Raw genomic sequence first — 17422 nt, 5'->3', positions numbered from 1 at the left:
CTTTGAAGCTTCCACTTTATTTATAAATTCATTTAACAAAATGATTATTAGTACATTTAACCCACATTCCCAACTCTATTGCATTTATTTTATAATCCTTAATAGGCAAATAAGTTAAAATTTCATGTCCTCATTTCACCTTTCCTCACCTTTTCCTATGCCTTTTGTTTTTGTTTAAAGAACACTTGCTAAGTATCATACCAAAGCAATGCCATCAAGGAACAGTGCTTTGTCATTTTCCTATAATTTATGGATACAGTCCATTTGACTTTTTGTTGCCAGGTTGCCAGAACCATGAAATTTCCAGGCAATGATCTTAGATTTTTAACAACTTCAGAACTTATGTCAAAGAATTGTTAAGGTGGGTACAAAATGTTTTCCTGACAGCATGCCTATTACTTGGAAAGTCCCACAGGAATGGGCAAAGATGAGGACAAATAAGTTTACTAAGTGAACTCTCACGTTCAGTGTAGATGATTTCCAACTCTATACATCCTGCTCTAGTATGTCTTCTGAGCTAAAAGTTCTAAATCACTCCTTTTGGATATTTTAGACTGTCCAGGGATCTCAAACTCAATATATTCATTATTTGTCCTCAAACTCTCCTTTTCTCTACTTTTTACTTTGGGGCACCACCTTCCAGTCACTCAGTGCCATCCTCATCCTAACCATCCTCTGTTTCCAAATGTTTCTACCTTCATTTTCTCTTTATCTCTCCCTCTACCCCTCCCCCCCCCCCCCCCCCACAGCTACCATCTTAATTCAGGGCCTCAGTGTGCCTCACCTGACTTATTGTTTATTCTTCTAATTGTTCTTGCCTTAAGTGTCTTCATTTAGATACTACAGTGATGTATTTATAGTGTAGTGTATAGTAGTATTTATATTATTTATATATAATATATAGTGTATTTGGCAGTCTGCTCAATAGACTTCATAGTCTCCTAGGATTAAATATACTTTTTTTTGTCATTTAAATCTCTCTATAACCTGCCTTTTCCTTCCTAACCTTTTAGTCTTGTTAGACTTTATCTCTTCCATCCACTGTATAGTTCAGCCATCCTGGCTTACTTGCTGTCCCTCACACATGTTCTACCATCTCTCTACCTTTTATCTTCTTTAAAGATAAGAGTGCAGAGGCTACTCACAGGCCATCCCAGTCTGATTGGCACAGGAGCTTTTAAAGCAAGGCTCAGCCTTGCTGGCGGTAACTTCTCCTTGCCTTTATACTAGCTGTCTTGTCTGGAATACACCTTCTCATCACCTTGGCCTCTTAGTTTTCCTGGATTCAAGAAATTCAAATTCTACTTTCTGGGGGGGCGGAGCCAAGATGGCGGAGTAGAAAGACGCACATACACATAGCTCCGAACCCACAATCCACAGAACGGCTAGAGGGGACCAACCCACGGTGAATTCTGCACCCAGACACCACGGAATATTGGAGCGAGGGAGATTTCTGTTCCGGAGAGACCTGCAAACCTCTCGCGGGGGTCCTTCGCGCTGTGGACTGGGCGCCGGGACTGGGAGCTGAGTGCAGCCCTGCAGCGGCCGCGACACCGTGAGGAAAAGATCCCAGCGGGCTACGGAGACGGGATATCCTGCGGCCATGCGGGTCCCTCCACCCACAGAGGGACCTGCAAACCTCTCGCAAAAGGTCCGTCGCACTGCAGACGCGGAGCCCAGCCAGGACCTGCGGCGGCCGCGGCTCCGAGAGGTACAGATCCGAGCAGGCTTTAGGGACAGGATCTCCAGCGGCGGCACAAGCCCCCCCACCAACAGGTGACGAGGGTCGGTGAGAGAGTCTCTTTGGCGGGTCGAGAGGGGAGTGGGGTGCCCCCATGGCTCGGCCCCCCCCGGGAGATAGAAGCTGAGAGGTGGCTGCAGACAGGGGCTCCCCAAGCGGGCGGGACCCTGGATCCATTGTGGAAGGTCTGTGCATAAACCCCTGAGGGAACTGAGCCTGAGAGGCAGCCCTGCCCCGACCTGACCATCTGAACTTAATTCTCACACTGAATAGCAGCCCTGCCCCCGCCAAAAGCCCTAAGGCTGGAAGCATCATTTGAATCTCAGTCCCCAAATGCTGGCTGGGAGGACCAGGAGGCGAGGTGGGTGTGAGGAGAATATTCAGAGGTCAAGCCACTGGCTGGGGAGAATGCCCAGAAAAGGGAAAAGAAATAAAACTATTGAAGGGTACTTTCTCAGAGAAAAGACACCTCCTCCCTTCCTTTCTGATGAGGAAGAACAATGCTTACCATCAGGCAAAGACACAGAAATCAAGGATTCTGTGTCCCAGCCCACCCAATGGGCTCAGGCCATGGAAGAACTCAAAAAGAATTTTGAAAGTCAAGTTGGAGAGGTGGAGGAAAAACTGGAAAGAGAAATGAGAGGGATGAAAGAGAAGCATGAAAGGCAGATCAGCTCCCTGCTAAAGGAGAACCAAAAAAATGTTGAAGAAATTAACACCTTGAAAACTAGCCTAACTCAATTGGCAAAAGAGGTTCAAAAGGCCAATGAGGAGAAGAATGCTTTCAAAAGCAGAATTAGCCAAATGGAAAAGGAGATTCAAAAGCTCACTGAAGAAAATAGATCTTTCAAAACTGGAATGGTACAGATGGACGCTAAGGACTTTATGAGAAAGACAGATATCACAGAACATAGTGTGAAGATTGAAAAATGGAAGATAATGTGAAATATCTTATTGGAAAAGCAACTGACCTGGAAAATAGAATCAGGAGAGACAATGTAAAAATTCTGGGACTACCTGAAAACCATGATCAAAAGAAGAGCCTAGACATCATCTTCCATGAAATTATCAAGGAAAACTGCCCTGAGATTCCAGAACCAGAGGGCAAAATAAGTATTCAAGGAATCCGCAGAACACCGCCTGAAAGAGATCCAAAAAGAGAAACTCCTAGGTACATTGTGGCCAAATTCCAGAACTCCCAGGTGAAAGAGAAAATATTGCAAGCAGCTAGAAAGAAACAATTCAAGTATTGTGGAAATACAATCAGGATAACACAAGATCTAGCACCCTCTACATTAAGGGATCGAAGGGATGGAATAAGATATTCCAGAAGTCAAAGGAACTAGGACTAAAACCAAGAATCACCTACCCAGCAAAACTGAGTATAATACTTCAGGAGAAAAAATGGTCTTTCAATTAAATAGAGGATTTTCAAATTTTCTTGATGAAAAGACCAGAGCTGAAAAGAAAATTTGACTTTCTAACACAAGAATGAAGAGAACCATGAAAAGGTGAACAGCAAAGAGAAGTCATAAGGGACTTACTAAAGTTGAACTGTTTACATTCCTACATGGAAAGACAATATTTGTAACTCTTGAAACATTTCAGTATCTGGGTACTGGGTGGGAGTACACACACACACATGCACACACACACACATACATAGAGACAGAGTGCACAGAGTGAATTGAAGAGGATGGGATCATATCTTAAAAAAAAAAATGAAATCAAGCAGTGAGAGAGAAATATTGGGAGGAGAAAGGGAGAAGTTGAATGGGGCAAATTATCTCTCATAAAAGAGGCAAGCAAAAGACTTATTAGTGGAGGGATAAAGAGGGGAGGCAAGAGAAAAACATGAGGTCTACTCTCATCACATTCCACTATAGGAAAGAATAAAATGCACGCTCATTTTGATAGGAAAACCTATCTCATAATACAGGAGAGTGGGGGACAGGGGCACAAGCAGGGTGGGGGGGAGGATGGAGGGGAGGACATGGGGAGGAGAATGCAATCCGAGGTCGACACTCATGGGGAGGGAAAGGATCATAAGAGAATAGAAGTAATGGGGGTCAGGATAGGATGGAGGGAAATATAATTAGTCCTATACAACACAACTAGTATGGAAATCTTTTGCAAAACTACACAGATTTGGCCTATATTGAAATGCTTGCCTTCCAAAGGGAAGGGGTGGGGAGGGAGGGAGCTAAAGAAGTTGGAACTCAAAGTGTTAGGATCAAATGTAATGTTCTTACCACTGGGAAATAAGAAATACAGGTTAAGGGGTCAAGAAAGCTATCTGGCCCTACAGGACAAAAGAGAAGACAGAGACAAGGGCAGAGAGGGAGGATAGAAGAGAGAGCAGATTGGTCACAGGGGCAATTAGAATGCTTGGGTTTGGGGGGGGGGAGGGGATAAAGGGAGAAAATTTGTAACCCAAAATGTTGTGAAAATAAATGTTAAAAGTTAAATTAAAAAAAAAAAATTCTACTTTCTGCAAAAGGCCTTTCCTACTTCCCCTTAGCTGCCAGTGGCTTCTGTTCCCTATCTGTTATCTTGTATTTACATGTTGCAATCTATAACAGGGAGCTTCATGAGGGCAGTAATTGCTTTTGCCTTTCTTTGTATTCCCAATATTTAGCACAGTGTCTGGCACTGGGTACTTATTGCTTGTTGACTGTCTTTTCTAGAGTAAGAGTAGAAATCACCCATGCTGCTTTTCTTTCTCCCACAATACCTGGAATACGTTATGTGAACAATTAAGTACTTATTTAATCTTTGAAGTGTGGCCCAATTTGCTTTTGAGGTCACTGCCACAATTCTAGACACACAGATTGCTTCCCATAATATTAGGCACAGAAATCAGATTTTTTGGATGAATGAAAAAGCCTTAAGCTCTTATTACATTACAGATCACTATGCTGAGCGATGAAGATAGAATCAGAAAAACAAGACAGTCTTTGCTCTGAAGGATTTTAACATTTTATCTTAAACTTAACAGGTCTAAAATTGAACTCATTCTCTACAGATCTGCTGTAGAAGGTACATTTTCCCAGTCACCTAGGCTTGCAACTTACGTATCTGAGACTCAATACTCTCAACTCTCACTTCTGTCCCTAGCTAATCAGTTGCCAAATCTTGGAATTTTTGCCTTCATTAACATATCTTTTATGCTACCTCTTCCCCCTTCCCCACAGTGAATTGTAGTTCTAGTTCCCAGGGATCCCTATCCCTCCAGTATCAAATATAAAATCATCTGTTTGACTTTTAAAGTCCTCCATAACCTGTCCCCTTCCTATTTTTTCAGACTTTTTATATTTGACACCTCCCTATGTACTCCGTCATCTAATGACATTGATATTCCATCCCCAAATTCCTGGCATTTTCATTGACTTTCCCTCATGCCTAGAATTCTCTCCATTCTTATTTCCACTTCCTAGATTTCCCAACTCCCTTTAAGTACCAGCTTAAGTCCCACTGTCTACATAGAAGGCTTTTCTGACCCTCAGTGCTAGTGCCTTCCCTCCATTGTTTATCTCCAATTTATCCTGTGTTTATCTAATTTGTACAGAATTGTTAGACTGTTGTCTCCCTCTTTAAACTTGCTAACAGGGATTGCCTTTTTTTGTATTCCCCTCACTTGGCACAGTACCCAGAATTCTAGTAAGTGCTTAATAAATGTTTATTAACTGACAGTTGCCAAGTCATACCTCCATAAGGGCACATGCTTAGACTATAACTAGACTAGAGGCAGGGCCACAGGGTGTGTGTGTGTGTGTCTGTATCTGTGTCTGTGTCTGTGTCTGTGTCTGTGTCTTTGTAGGTGAGGGAGTGGGGGAGGGCACTGCCATTCCTAGAACTGTTCATTTGGGTCTGAGAGGACATGGTAGCAGTGGTTTCACTGACTGGGTCTTGTGTCTCCCCTATTTAGGGCACCTATCTTGCTAGCTACACAGTTAATGAGGCTGGCTTTCCTGAACCAGTGGTAACACTTGCTCAGCAGTTCTAAGTGAAAATGCCAAGTGAATTTTGGTTTTTATTCACTAATTTGTATCATTCATATCTCTGTCCTCTTTTGTTACTATGTGTTTTGAACCGAGATACATTTAGGTCCAGCCCTTGTTCATGTTTGTAAACATTTTTTAAAATTAAATTGAAATAGTAATTCTGAATGGTTGGATACCTCTATCTTCTGAAACATTTTCTCAGAAACATACTGATATTTTAGAGAAATTACATGCCCATTTCCTTCTGCTGAGTATTTTAAATACATTATATTGTGAATCATAGGAAGAAATTGAAGGAGATATAGCTCAGTGCTGCAAAAATGCTCAGGGATGACAGTACTGTATTATGGTTAGTTATAGCTGGATCAAAACCAGGTCTAGACCAGCTCTCTAGTGACCTTCCATTATAGCATGCTATCTCAAACACACTTGTCCAATTAATAGACAAATAATGCTATGTTATAGGAAATATGATGGATGACAAAATAATAAAAAAGTCCTTAAAGGCAATCTTGTATTTCAATTATTTATGTATTCTGAATTTAATCAACACCAAATAACACCAAAAACCCATTTCCATTTACAAAATAGAATAAAAAAGGCAATTATATGTGAAAATCTGATTGTATACAGCTTGCATTAAAAGAAGTATATAAATTCAACATATTAAAAGAGATCTACTTGTCTGTTTTTCCTTCTGAGCTTCCTTTAGTGTATTTAAAAAATATTTTAATTGCCTTCTTATGATTATTTTGTTGCAACTTTATTGTTAATTCTACTTTCTCCCCCCTTCTTCTATCCTTCTCCCTATTAAAAGAAAAACTCGATACTTATATCAAATAAACAGTCAAGCAAAACAAACCCTCCCTGTCAGTAAGTGGGTGGCATGTTTCTTCATCAGTCTTTTGGATTCCCATTTGTTTTTATTAGTCATCAGAGTTTTTATGTCTTTTAAACTTTATTTATTTATTGGTTTATTTTTACAATAAAGTTGTCCAGTTGTGAGTGACTCTTCTTGAGCCCATTTGGGGTTTTCTTGGCAAAAATACTAGAGTGGTTTGCCATTTTCCTCTCTAGTTCATATAACAGATGAGGAATTGAGATAAACAGGGTAAAGTGACTTGTCCAGGGTCACAGAGCTAGTAAGTATCTGAGTCCAAATTTGAACTCAGGAAGATGAATCTTCCTGACTCCAGACCTGACCCTCTACCCACCATGCCACCTAGCTGCTAATGTTGTCATTGTGTAATTTTTTCTTCTTTTTCTGCTCATTTCACTCTGCATCAGTTCAAACAAGTCATGTCAGGTTTCTCTGAAACTCATCATTTCTTATGTTTCAGTGATAATTGATGACATTCACATAACATAATTTATGGAGTCATTTCCCTATTGATAGGCATTTCCATTTTTCTAGTTCTTTGCTACAATACAAAGTGCTACTACCCTTCCACATCTTGTGAGTTAGGGCTGTAGTACCCTATGATTTGGAAAATCTGAAATTTTGGGCCCTTCTTTTTTACCAGAGAAGTGTGAATTTTTTTCATTTGTGGGGTGTTTACAGTAACTTATTGTAAAATATGGGTTGAAATTATACAGTATTATACATATATTTTATGCATTTCCGAATTCCTAAACTTTTCTATGTTGTCTCCTGGCTTTTGTCTGTGGCTTCTATAAAACTCCCCCCAAATTTCCATTTAATTTCTTATGCCAATCTGCAATATATTGAAACTGTGATGGTGAAAGTGATGATGTGGAAGGGACAACTGTACAGAGCTTTTTTCCTTTTTAATATATATTTGGTGTATAAGCTTACTAATGGTATTGTTGTATTGAGATTTTTTTTAAATCAATGGCATAATAAATAGATGAAATCTAACCTAACAGTAGTCCATATGAAAAGACCATGGCATGTTAGCTTATGAAAAGCTAAGTATAAATCAGCATCATGACATCACTCATCAAAGAGATAATGCCATCTTAGATCACATTAGTTAAATTAATTAGTTTGAGCTTAGCTCAAAGGAAGTAATAGTTCCTTGGCTGTTCAGATCACATACAGAGTACTTGTTGAGTTATGAATAGGCATTTGATAAATGCTTGTTGATTGATTCTAAAGGCCATATTTTAATAGAAACATTGGTACACTGAAGCATTTCTTGAGGAGGGTATGATGGTGTATTTGTCTGGAAGCTATCTCATATGAGAAATGGTTGAAAGAATTGGAGTTGTTTATGCTGGAGATTTTGATTGGGGAAATGGTTGAGAAGGGCGATATAAAAGTCATAGTAATTGAAAGGATTTCCAAGAGAGGTTTTGAGAAAAAAAAGGATCAGATTTATCTTGTAGTTCTGGAGGGCAAAGTTAGGATCACTGAGTGGAAATTATATGGACACAGATTTCAGCTCAGTGTAAGGAAAACTTCTAGTAATTGGAGTATCCAAAAATGGAATGACTAGCTTATAAAGTAGTGAACCTATCTCCTTATTTATCTTGTTGTGAAAGAAGAAAAAAAACAAAAGGAAAAAAAAACTATGAAAAAATAAAGTGAAAACAGTTATGCTTTGCTCTGCATTCAGACTCTTTCATTCTGTTCTTTCTTTGGAGGGGGATAGCATTCCTTTGAAATTGTCTTGGATTATTGTATTCATGAGGAGAGCTAAGTCAATCATCATTGATCAAGACCTGATGATTTTAGTCATAGAAAGGATCAAAATATCTAGAAATGGAAGCGACTTAAGAAAGCAAATGGTCTGATCCCCTGATTTTATAAATGAAGAAGCTGAGAGAAAGATGAATTGTCCTGATGACGAGGAAAAGTAGTTAAGCTAGAGTGAATCAAAGTCTTCAAACATCAAAGTCCTCTTCCATGTTGTCTTTCATTATGCTTGATAAAAATTTGAGAAGGGAAAAAGCAAGACTTTAGTAGATTATGGCTGGCCTTCACTACCCATTTTTCATGAACTCTGCAGCTTTTTTTTTTTTTGACATTGTCAACTATCTTCTGGATACTCATTCCTTTGAATTCTGGAATACTGCTCTCAGCTGGTTCTTTTATGAGTCTGACTACTCCTCAGCTTTCTTTGCTGGATCATCTTCCATATTCTCTCCCCACCAAATATGTGTTGTTTCTGAAGACAAGTGTAGCTCACATAATAGTTCTTCTAATTTAGGACTAAGTTGTATTTCTCAAATTAAACCTACCCATGATTGCCACTTTATATTACACCATGTGTCTTTTCCATCATCTACAGTACCTAGCTGATTACTAGGCATATTACTATACAATTCCATATTACTATATATGTATGTAATCCCATAATACTATATAATATACTATACTATATTTTATATTATTATGTAATATTATACCATATTACTATGTAATTCAACAAATACCAGTTGATTTAATTTAGTTTGAATAAATTGAATTAATTTAATACTAAATTAGATTGAAATTGGTCTGCTGGTAACAGGAGATGCTAGTGGTTGGAGTAGATGGGAAAATAAAAAGACATTTTTAGGGAATTGGAAAAATAAGTTAAGGACTTACTTGTAGATTGAAGGTGATTTTTCAGAGAAAAGTATTTTGGAAATTTTTTAAAACATCTTCTCTGGTACTTTATTAAGTCTTCACAGTCAACAAAGAAATCAATCAAACCCTGATTTGTAGTTTGCTCATTTCTAAGATGTAAATAAATGTTCATCCTGAAAATGTAATAACTGTCTGGCTCCAGTACATCCCTGTTGCCCCCAGGCTCCAACTTTTTAAAAATTCATTTTGAACTTCAATACAAAATGAGAAAAGAAAAAAATAGCATTGCCATGTACACAGCAGAGTATGAGAATACATTAAAACAATGCATTTCCATTTCAAGAAAGCCTGTGTAATAGATACCATGCATTGTTTTCCAAGATTCCTAACTTGTCTTCTCTTCCTTGTAGGTATTCTTCTGTTCTCTGCTGTGGACTTTTTACTTTATATTTTTTCCCTCCTCCAATCCTGCCCTAATGAAGGCTAAGTTAAGCATGGATATACGCATATGTACATACATACATATATATATATACACAATGCATATATAAACATACATATGTATATACACACACAAATACACTCATAAACATATGTGTAAGACCACACTATCTTTATTTCCACTTGTCATTTGTTTCTCTGAAGGTTGATAGCATCTTCCTTCATAAGTCCAAGTCTTTCCATGTTTTTCTAAATAAACCAGTTCATTTCCTATACCATAGCAGTATTCTAACTCAATCACGTCCTATCTGAGAGATTGTCTATGAAAGTTTTTTTTCCTGTTTTCTACATTCCTTCTATTCTTGGCTGCATAGATTTTATATATACAAGACAATTTTAATTTAAAGTAATAAATTCTATTCATTTTATACTTCAACAATACTCGCACCTTATAATATAGTTTAAGGTCTGATTCTGCTGAATTTGCTTCCTTTACATCTTTATTTCCCTTGGTTTCTTTGAAGTTCCTGACCTTTTGTTCTTCCAAATGAAATTTATTATTTTTTTTCTAATTTAGTAAATAATTTTTTTTGGAATTTAATTAGAATGGCATTAAATAAGTAGATTAGCTAGGTAAAATTGTAATTTTTAAAAATTATATTGGCTTTACCTACCCATGAACAATAAATATTACTTCAATCACTTAGATTCGACTTTATTTGTATAAAAAGTATTGTATGTTTATGTTTATATGGTTCCCGTATCTGTTTTGGCAGGCATACTCTCAGGTATTTTATACTGTCTAGCTTATTCTAAATGGTCTAAAACAATATTGAATGATATTACTGACACATAGTGTAGTTTTCCTATTTTTTTTTATAAAATCTACTTTAGTTTTAGTTTTTTCTGAGATCATGATTTTTACCCCTGCTTTTTTTACATAATAAATTCTACTCCTACCCTTACTTTTATCTTTGTGCACTTCTCTCATTTTTATTATTTCCTGAAAGCAACATATTGTTGAATTCCAAATTTTAATCTACTATCCATTTCTGTTTTAGGGGTTAACTCCTCCCATTCACGTTCTAAGCTATAATTACTTGTTGTGTATTTTCCTTCTTTATTTTTCCTCACTATCCTTCTCACCCTTTTTACCCCCATCCCTCCTCACTCCTCTACTTTACTTTTACATGCTACCTTGCCCTCCTATTCCTTAACCTACCCATCCCTCTAAGAATCCCTTAATTATTCTCTCCCCACCACCCTATATTTTGGAAATTATTTGTATAACAGTTTTAACAGTTCAAAATAGGACCATGTCATTTTCAGGACTTCATTTTTCTAACCATCCCCTTCCCACCTGTATCTGGATTCTTATTCTAGGATTCTGTGCTCACCTCATAGGTGAGGCCCATGTCACCCCTTCTCCTTTCTAAATTTGCTTTATTTTTTAGCTTTGTTTTTCTCAGAATGTAACTTCTTTGAAATTATGGACTATCTTCTTGCTTGCATTTGGATTCCTGGTGCATATCATATCATATATCATATCACATCACATCATATATCATTCATTTGTTATGTCTCCATGATTATTTACATGTCAGGTAATTAATACTTTTTTCTTCTTCAGACAGATAGATTTTTCTGATCCACTCCTATAATGTATGAAACCATATTTCTAGTAATAATCTTATATTTTGAAAGATTATAATTTTAAAAGCATGGTTATATTTTGTTCATTTTATATATTTGATAGAGACCTAGATTTTTGATGGTCTATCGCTACCTTTGTTTAGATTCTTTCTTTGCCTTCGTCACTCCCTGATGTTATGTTTAGTTTGTGAACATCTCATCCCCACCTTTAACATCTGAATGCAAACACTTGTATTTTTGTTTTTGTGACATTCCCACTGCCTAGCATAGCTCCTTGCACATAGCAGGTATGTTACTCAGTTTGTGGAGTTGAATGCTTAGTAATGGACAATATCAAGTATTAGAGAAGGAACAACTTTTATGTTGTTCCTTTTTTGTTTAAAATATCTTGTTTTCTTCACATACAAAAATGAACACTTAGTTTGGGGGTCATTTCAGTCTAGACTGAAAAATTCAACCCAAAGCACCACATGACTTTTTGTATGTTAAAAAAAAATTTAAAATCAGCTTATGGTTCAAGTAACTTTATTGTCAAAAGAAACAGTATATACACATACCCATCAGTTCCTTATTGTAAGCTATTTTGAAGACTTGTAAACACATTAAAAATCACACTTAAAATTCCTTTTTTTTTGTTTAGCACAAAAAACCCTCCAAATACATCTTCCTACTTTTAGAAAAATTTTCAATTTGAAAATAAGAAAGATTCTAACAGTTCTTAGATGAAAATCATTTAGTCACAAAGTAGTTATCATATGAATTGGTCATGCATATAGCAAGGTGCAATATTCAGTGTCAACTCTCCTCTTGCACGACACAGGTCCCTTGAACTTTTCCTGACCTGCAGAAAAGCATTAGAGCTACTTTGTATTCTGACTTAGACCCTACTGTGTGCTCTCGGATCCACATTGTTGCAAAATACAGACTGTGCTCTTGCAGTCCCAGCTGCTTCTTGCAGTCCACTTCAAACTGAGAGAAAACCAGTTAAGTGTTACCGTTGGGAGTGCTGCCTAAGAAAGTAGTAACACTGCTTGGCTTCATGTGTGAGGTGTATGTACAGGTGTCCTCAAAGGAAAACAAAGGAAAGCAGTGAATTCTTAATGAAGAAAATATCTGAGTCTTTTATACATGATCAAGATCATAGTATCATAGATTTAAAGCTGGAAGGGACCTTAGAGATCCACTCTTAGATTCTAATCCCTCATTTAATAGATAAGGAAATTTAGGGCCAGAGAGACCTTAAGTGACTTGCCCAAAGTTACTAAAGTTCTAAGCCCCAGAACCAGGATTCATGTCCTCTGGTTCCAAATCCAGTGTGCTTCCCTCTGTTACTTTTTTTTGATTCTTTGAAACTGAGTGCACCCCATATATTTATAAGAAACTTCAGGAAAAAAGTGCGTGTAAGTCTTGTATTTACTGAACTACTAAGTCAACCAAGTCCCCACCAATTACTGGGAACCCAATTATTTAACAAATGAGATTTTTGTTGCATGTCCATTGCAGATTGAAAATAGATCCAAACAATCCTCTGTGAAGTTTTTTTTTCGATTTCCCATGCAATATATGAACTACTTTTGGCTCACTGTCCTCTATAATTTATTTTCCTCTATGTGGAATTGAGCCCCTTTTGTTTTTCCAGAGGAGCTGCAATCAGATGTCCTTGTTAGCTAATTGAGTTTGTCCTCCTCTAGTATATTTCTATGGATCCACGAGCTCATTGGGTCCTTTGGCTGGTGCAGATCACCATTCACGTGCATCTTTCAACCTGTGCCATCTGTGGCTATCCCTTCTATAAGTCTCCTGCCAAAGAGATCCAGCATACTGGAAGACTTCCTATTGGTGTTTTCTAAATCATCCTCTGGGTCTGGTATAAACTAGTCATTTTATAGCTTTGTTGTGGTAATAGTAAGTTCACTTTGAAACAGATAATGGTATTCATTGTGGATTTTCTAATTTTAGAATATGGTTATGTATATGAATTGATTCTTGTTGATTGAGTGATTAGTGACATTTCACAAGAGTCTGTGAAAAGAGCTGGCTTTATTAGCTCAGGTGGGATCTCCTGAACTGGCCACATTTCTACCCATATGAATGACGGAGTATAGGTTTTCTGACTGCCCTTGCTTTCGATGGATCTTCTTTGCTTGTAGTTATACCAAACCTGACGAATCATTTCTTTGAATGGTCTTGTAGTTAGAGTGTAGAGAATGGGGTTCAGAGCACTATTGATTGGAAGAATGAAAATCACCACCCAAGAAGTTATGGTACCTGGAAAAAAATGTTAAATAGTATTAGCTTTTAATTTAAAACTTACTAGTTTCCAAAAAACCATGATCTGCACTGACCCCCAGCAAATAAACACATCCCTCCCAACTTCCTGATTTACTTTTCTTCTGTTGCCATTTGACTATATGTCTTACCAAACATTGTTTCAGAAGGTCAGTACTGCATCACAACAATGTTTAAAAAAGTGATACTTTAATTCAACTCAGTTCAACGTATCTTTCTTTAGTAAGAACGTGTAAAAAGCCAGACAATGTACTAGCCTGGATCATTTTCCAGGGCCAAGGAGATTTTGCCAGACAAGTATGTAGAGGGAATAAGTTTGAGGCACTGAGTATAGTTTTTTTTGAATATGTGGAGACAGGAAAACAAGGTAACCTGTGAATGATTTCTGAGGTCCTTCACTTACAGGGCTAAACCTACTACCTATGATCTGATAAATTTAAAGCATTCGAAAGTAAACAAGAAAATTTTATTTTCCCCCAAATTGAATAATAATATGATGTGAACTCTATGTGAAACTACTTCTACTTATCAGATCACTTTTTAAAAAAATTGTTGTGATGAAATACAGACCTTCTGAAACAATGTTTGGTAAGACACACATTGACTGAATATGTAGTCAAATGGCAACAGAAGAAAAGTAAATCAAGAAATTGGGGGGAGGTATTTATTTGCTTGGTGGGAGGAGTGTCATGAAGTTTCCTTCTCCCTCTCAGACTATAATCCTGCGCCTCTGCCCTTCTTTGTGGAGGACGACACTATGGATGCAAAACATTGCATATGCTATCAGACTCAGGTATTGTTTAGGTTTTTTGTTTTTTTTTGCTAACTTGCCTTCTTTTTTTTCTCTTTGTTATAAGAGATGGGTCTCTACAGGGGAGGATATATGTAGGAATGAAGGTGATGTAAGGCAGAAGATAGCAACATATGAACAAAGCTATCACTGAATACTTGATTATCGGCATGTGAGATATCTGTATATGTATGTACATGTATATACACACATATGTAAGTATACATTTGTACAAATGTACACATATGCATATACACATACATCTGCCAATTTACAGGGCATTCCCAAAGTCTTAGTGCAGCTTTAAGCCATTAAAGCTCTCCAAGCTTTAATATTAAACTAAGTCTTGTGGGAAACCCAATATATCCACTCCCAACTGGTCAGTCTTTAATATTTGGGTGCTTTCTTCCATCACCTTAATAACTCTCATATAATAACATTCAAGGCTTAGCCACTGCTTTCCTCACAATAACCCTATGAGAGAGGTAGCATAAGTATTATTTTCCTTATCTCTCAGACAAGAAATATGCATCTTGTAGGGATTAAGTAAATTGTACATGGTCTTAATGGGCACCGACTGGCCATACTGGAAGTTAAACTCAGGTCTGACTCCAAAGGCATCAGGCTCTATTATGCTGTCACCTGGCAGTTCCCCATCCAAACTGGTGTGTCTGCAGGCTGTGTAAATTAGTTTTTATTATTTGTCAGTGTTAGCAGTGGATAATTTCGAGCAAGTCACCAATACTTCTTGGCCTCCGTTTCTATGTACTAATAAGCATTGTTACTAGATATTCATGAAAGACACTTCACAGTTCTCTCTAAGGAAAACAAACAAACAAACTAAATCCAAACATTTTTACTGATGGACTAAGCATACAAATTTTTAACATATATCCCTCAAAAGGATTTTAAATTTAGACTTTTAATCATTTCTTCTCAGCAAAATACAGTGGAAAGAGGAATTTTGTTGCTTGTCATTCACAAAGAAAAGAAAAAAAAAACCCTAGCATCATACCTGGTATTTCTACCTGAAGCAGTGAAAGGAACTTCAATATAAAAATGGGTATCCAGCACAAGGCATCCGTAAACACAATGAAGAAAAAACGTTTGGCAAGGGTCACTTCCTTTTTAACATGATTCCGGATTTCTGTTGCAGTAACAGCCGTTTTGTGAACACTGTAAAACATGCTCCCATAGGAAAAAACGATGATGATAAAGGCTGCCAAGTTAACACCTATTTAGGAGATAAGGCCCATTAGTCAATATGTGACTCAGACCTGGAAAGCATAAAGCATTCTATAGTTCAGTGTTATTAGCAGTATTGTTAAAGAGAAGTTGCTGGAAAAGTAACACAAATTTCTTTGTTCTACGTTAAAAATTAATATAGCACTTGGAAATAAAAAGATTTTATTTGCAGCTATCCTGCATTTGCTAGGAATTATGAAACGTGTAATATGGAAAGTGTTAGAATAAAACAAAGAATTCTTTTTTTAATTTAGAAAAGACAAGTTTAATAAGATTATTAAAATCTATTTTGTAAGTTCTTACAAAGGACTGGTAATTTTAATACATAGGAACATAATGGCCAAAGTAAGCATTTCTCATTGACATAAATGAAATTATTTTTAATTTCTTAAGCAAGTCACTTTAACCTTTCTTGGTATTCATTCCTTCACCTGTAAGACAAGGAAACTGGATGAGATGATGTCCATGTACTAAAAATATTTTTATTCATATTTGTGAGATTATTGCTGAAAATGTACTAACAAGGTTAACTATGTAGCAAAAATACATGTTCTATCTAAATCTTATGATTCAGAGCTGAAGGGACCTCAGTAATCATCTGGTTCAAGTCTTTCCTTTTACAAAAGAGGAAACTGAGGCTCAAGGAAGTTAGCTGACTTGCCTAAGATCACAAACAGAATAAGAAACAGAGTTAGAATTCTGAACCCATTTTACACTAAATTGTAAAACCTGAGGTTTGTTAGCTTACATTTTAGTTGTCTTAGTCCTTCACTTACATGTTTAATAAGATCTAGAGAAAGACCACTACTTGTGGGAGGTCAGAGAAAGGCAATACAAGATCAATTTAATTTCATTGACATTTATGAGCTACCGATGTCTGTGGAGTCAGCATCACGATGTCAATGGGAAAAAAAAGATGGCCTATTCAGCCTAGATAAACTGAGGCAGCCCCAACCATGACACTCATTTTCATCCCTTAGCTTATTAACATTTTAAGAAAAAGGCAAAACAATTTTTTTTAATGACTGTCACACTGGCAATACTATAACATTGCTACATTATAAAATTAAAATGTAGGAATTTCTATACTTTGTGAACTCTGGAGATGGAGCTTAAAGTGAAGAATTCTAATGGTTCATTGTGCCTGGGCACGTCAGACTTTCTAGTAATAGTGATGTTGATTTTTCATAATTCAAGCACTTTGTTTTATACTTTAAACATAAATATATATTTTAATATGCTGATTCCACAGGTATTCTGCTACTTAAAATACACAAGCATGTTAAAATTATAAATGCAAAGGACCCAGATTCCACCTCCATATTGGCATTTACAAAAATGCTGGTAAAATTCCTAAGTATAAGTGACTTGTGTTTTATTAACTATCTGCATTATATTATGGCTTGCTTATATTAATGGAAGGCAGAGGAAGATCTGTAACTAGTAATGAATGGGGTGAGCATACAATATCTACCTAAAGAAAGTGGTATAAAATATGCACTTAATTCATTTGGGGATAGGGTGAGTGAAGTAGCATGTGCACTCCAGGGCACTGTGAAACTGGCTGGTGAGGGATTTGGGGAGATGGAAATAGGGGGATAGGGCAAAAGTGTTCACCTGGGATTTGACTTTTGGCAATATATAGTAGCTTTCATTTTAACTATTTTTGCTAACTAGGTACTTACTGCTAAGGAGCTGCAAATGCTTCCAGTACTTTCTACATT

The 17422-nt window shown here is 36.8% G+C and overlaps 1 protein-coding gene across 7 annotated transcripts in view; it reads right to left on the bottom strand.

Moving 5' to 3' along the window:
* Positions 1–11882: 11882 nt before the first annotated feature.
* The window catches only part of RXFP1 (relaxin family peptide receptor 1), a 184926-nt gene continuing 179386 nt past the window's right edge, over positions 11883–17422 (bottom strand). For 6 of the 7 annotated variants that reach the window (XM_072621361.1, XM_072621362.1, XM_072621366.1 and 3 more), the window contains 2 exons: positions 15469–15687; positions 11883–13642 (listed from right to left, as the gene is read on the bottom strand). In XM_072621361.1, coding sequence (XP_072477462.1) covers positions 13341–13642; positions 15469–15687 — 521 coding nt within the window. In that variant the 3' untranslated portion in view covers positions 11883–13340. The other variant, XM_072621367.1, reaches the window with a different exon arrangement.

This window comes from Notamacropus eugenii, chromosome 6 (assembly GCF_028372415.1).
Source record: "Notamacropus eugenii isolate mMacEug1 chromosome 6, mMacEug1.pri_v2, whole genome shotgun sequence".
NCBI classification, from domain to species: Eukaryota; Metazoa; Chordata; class Mammalia; order Diprotodontia; family Macropodidae; genus Notamacropus; species Notamacropus eugenii.
The sequence above is the reverse complement of the archived record's forward strand: the minus strand, read 5'-3'. Positions and strand labels throughout refer to the sequence as shown.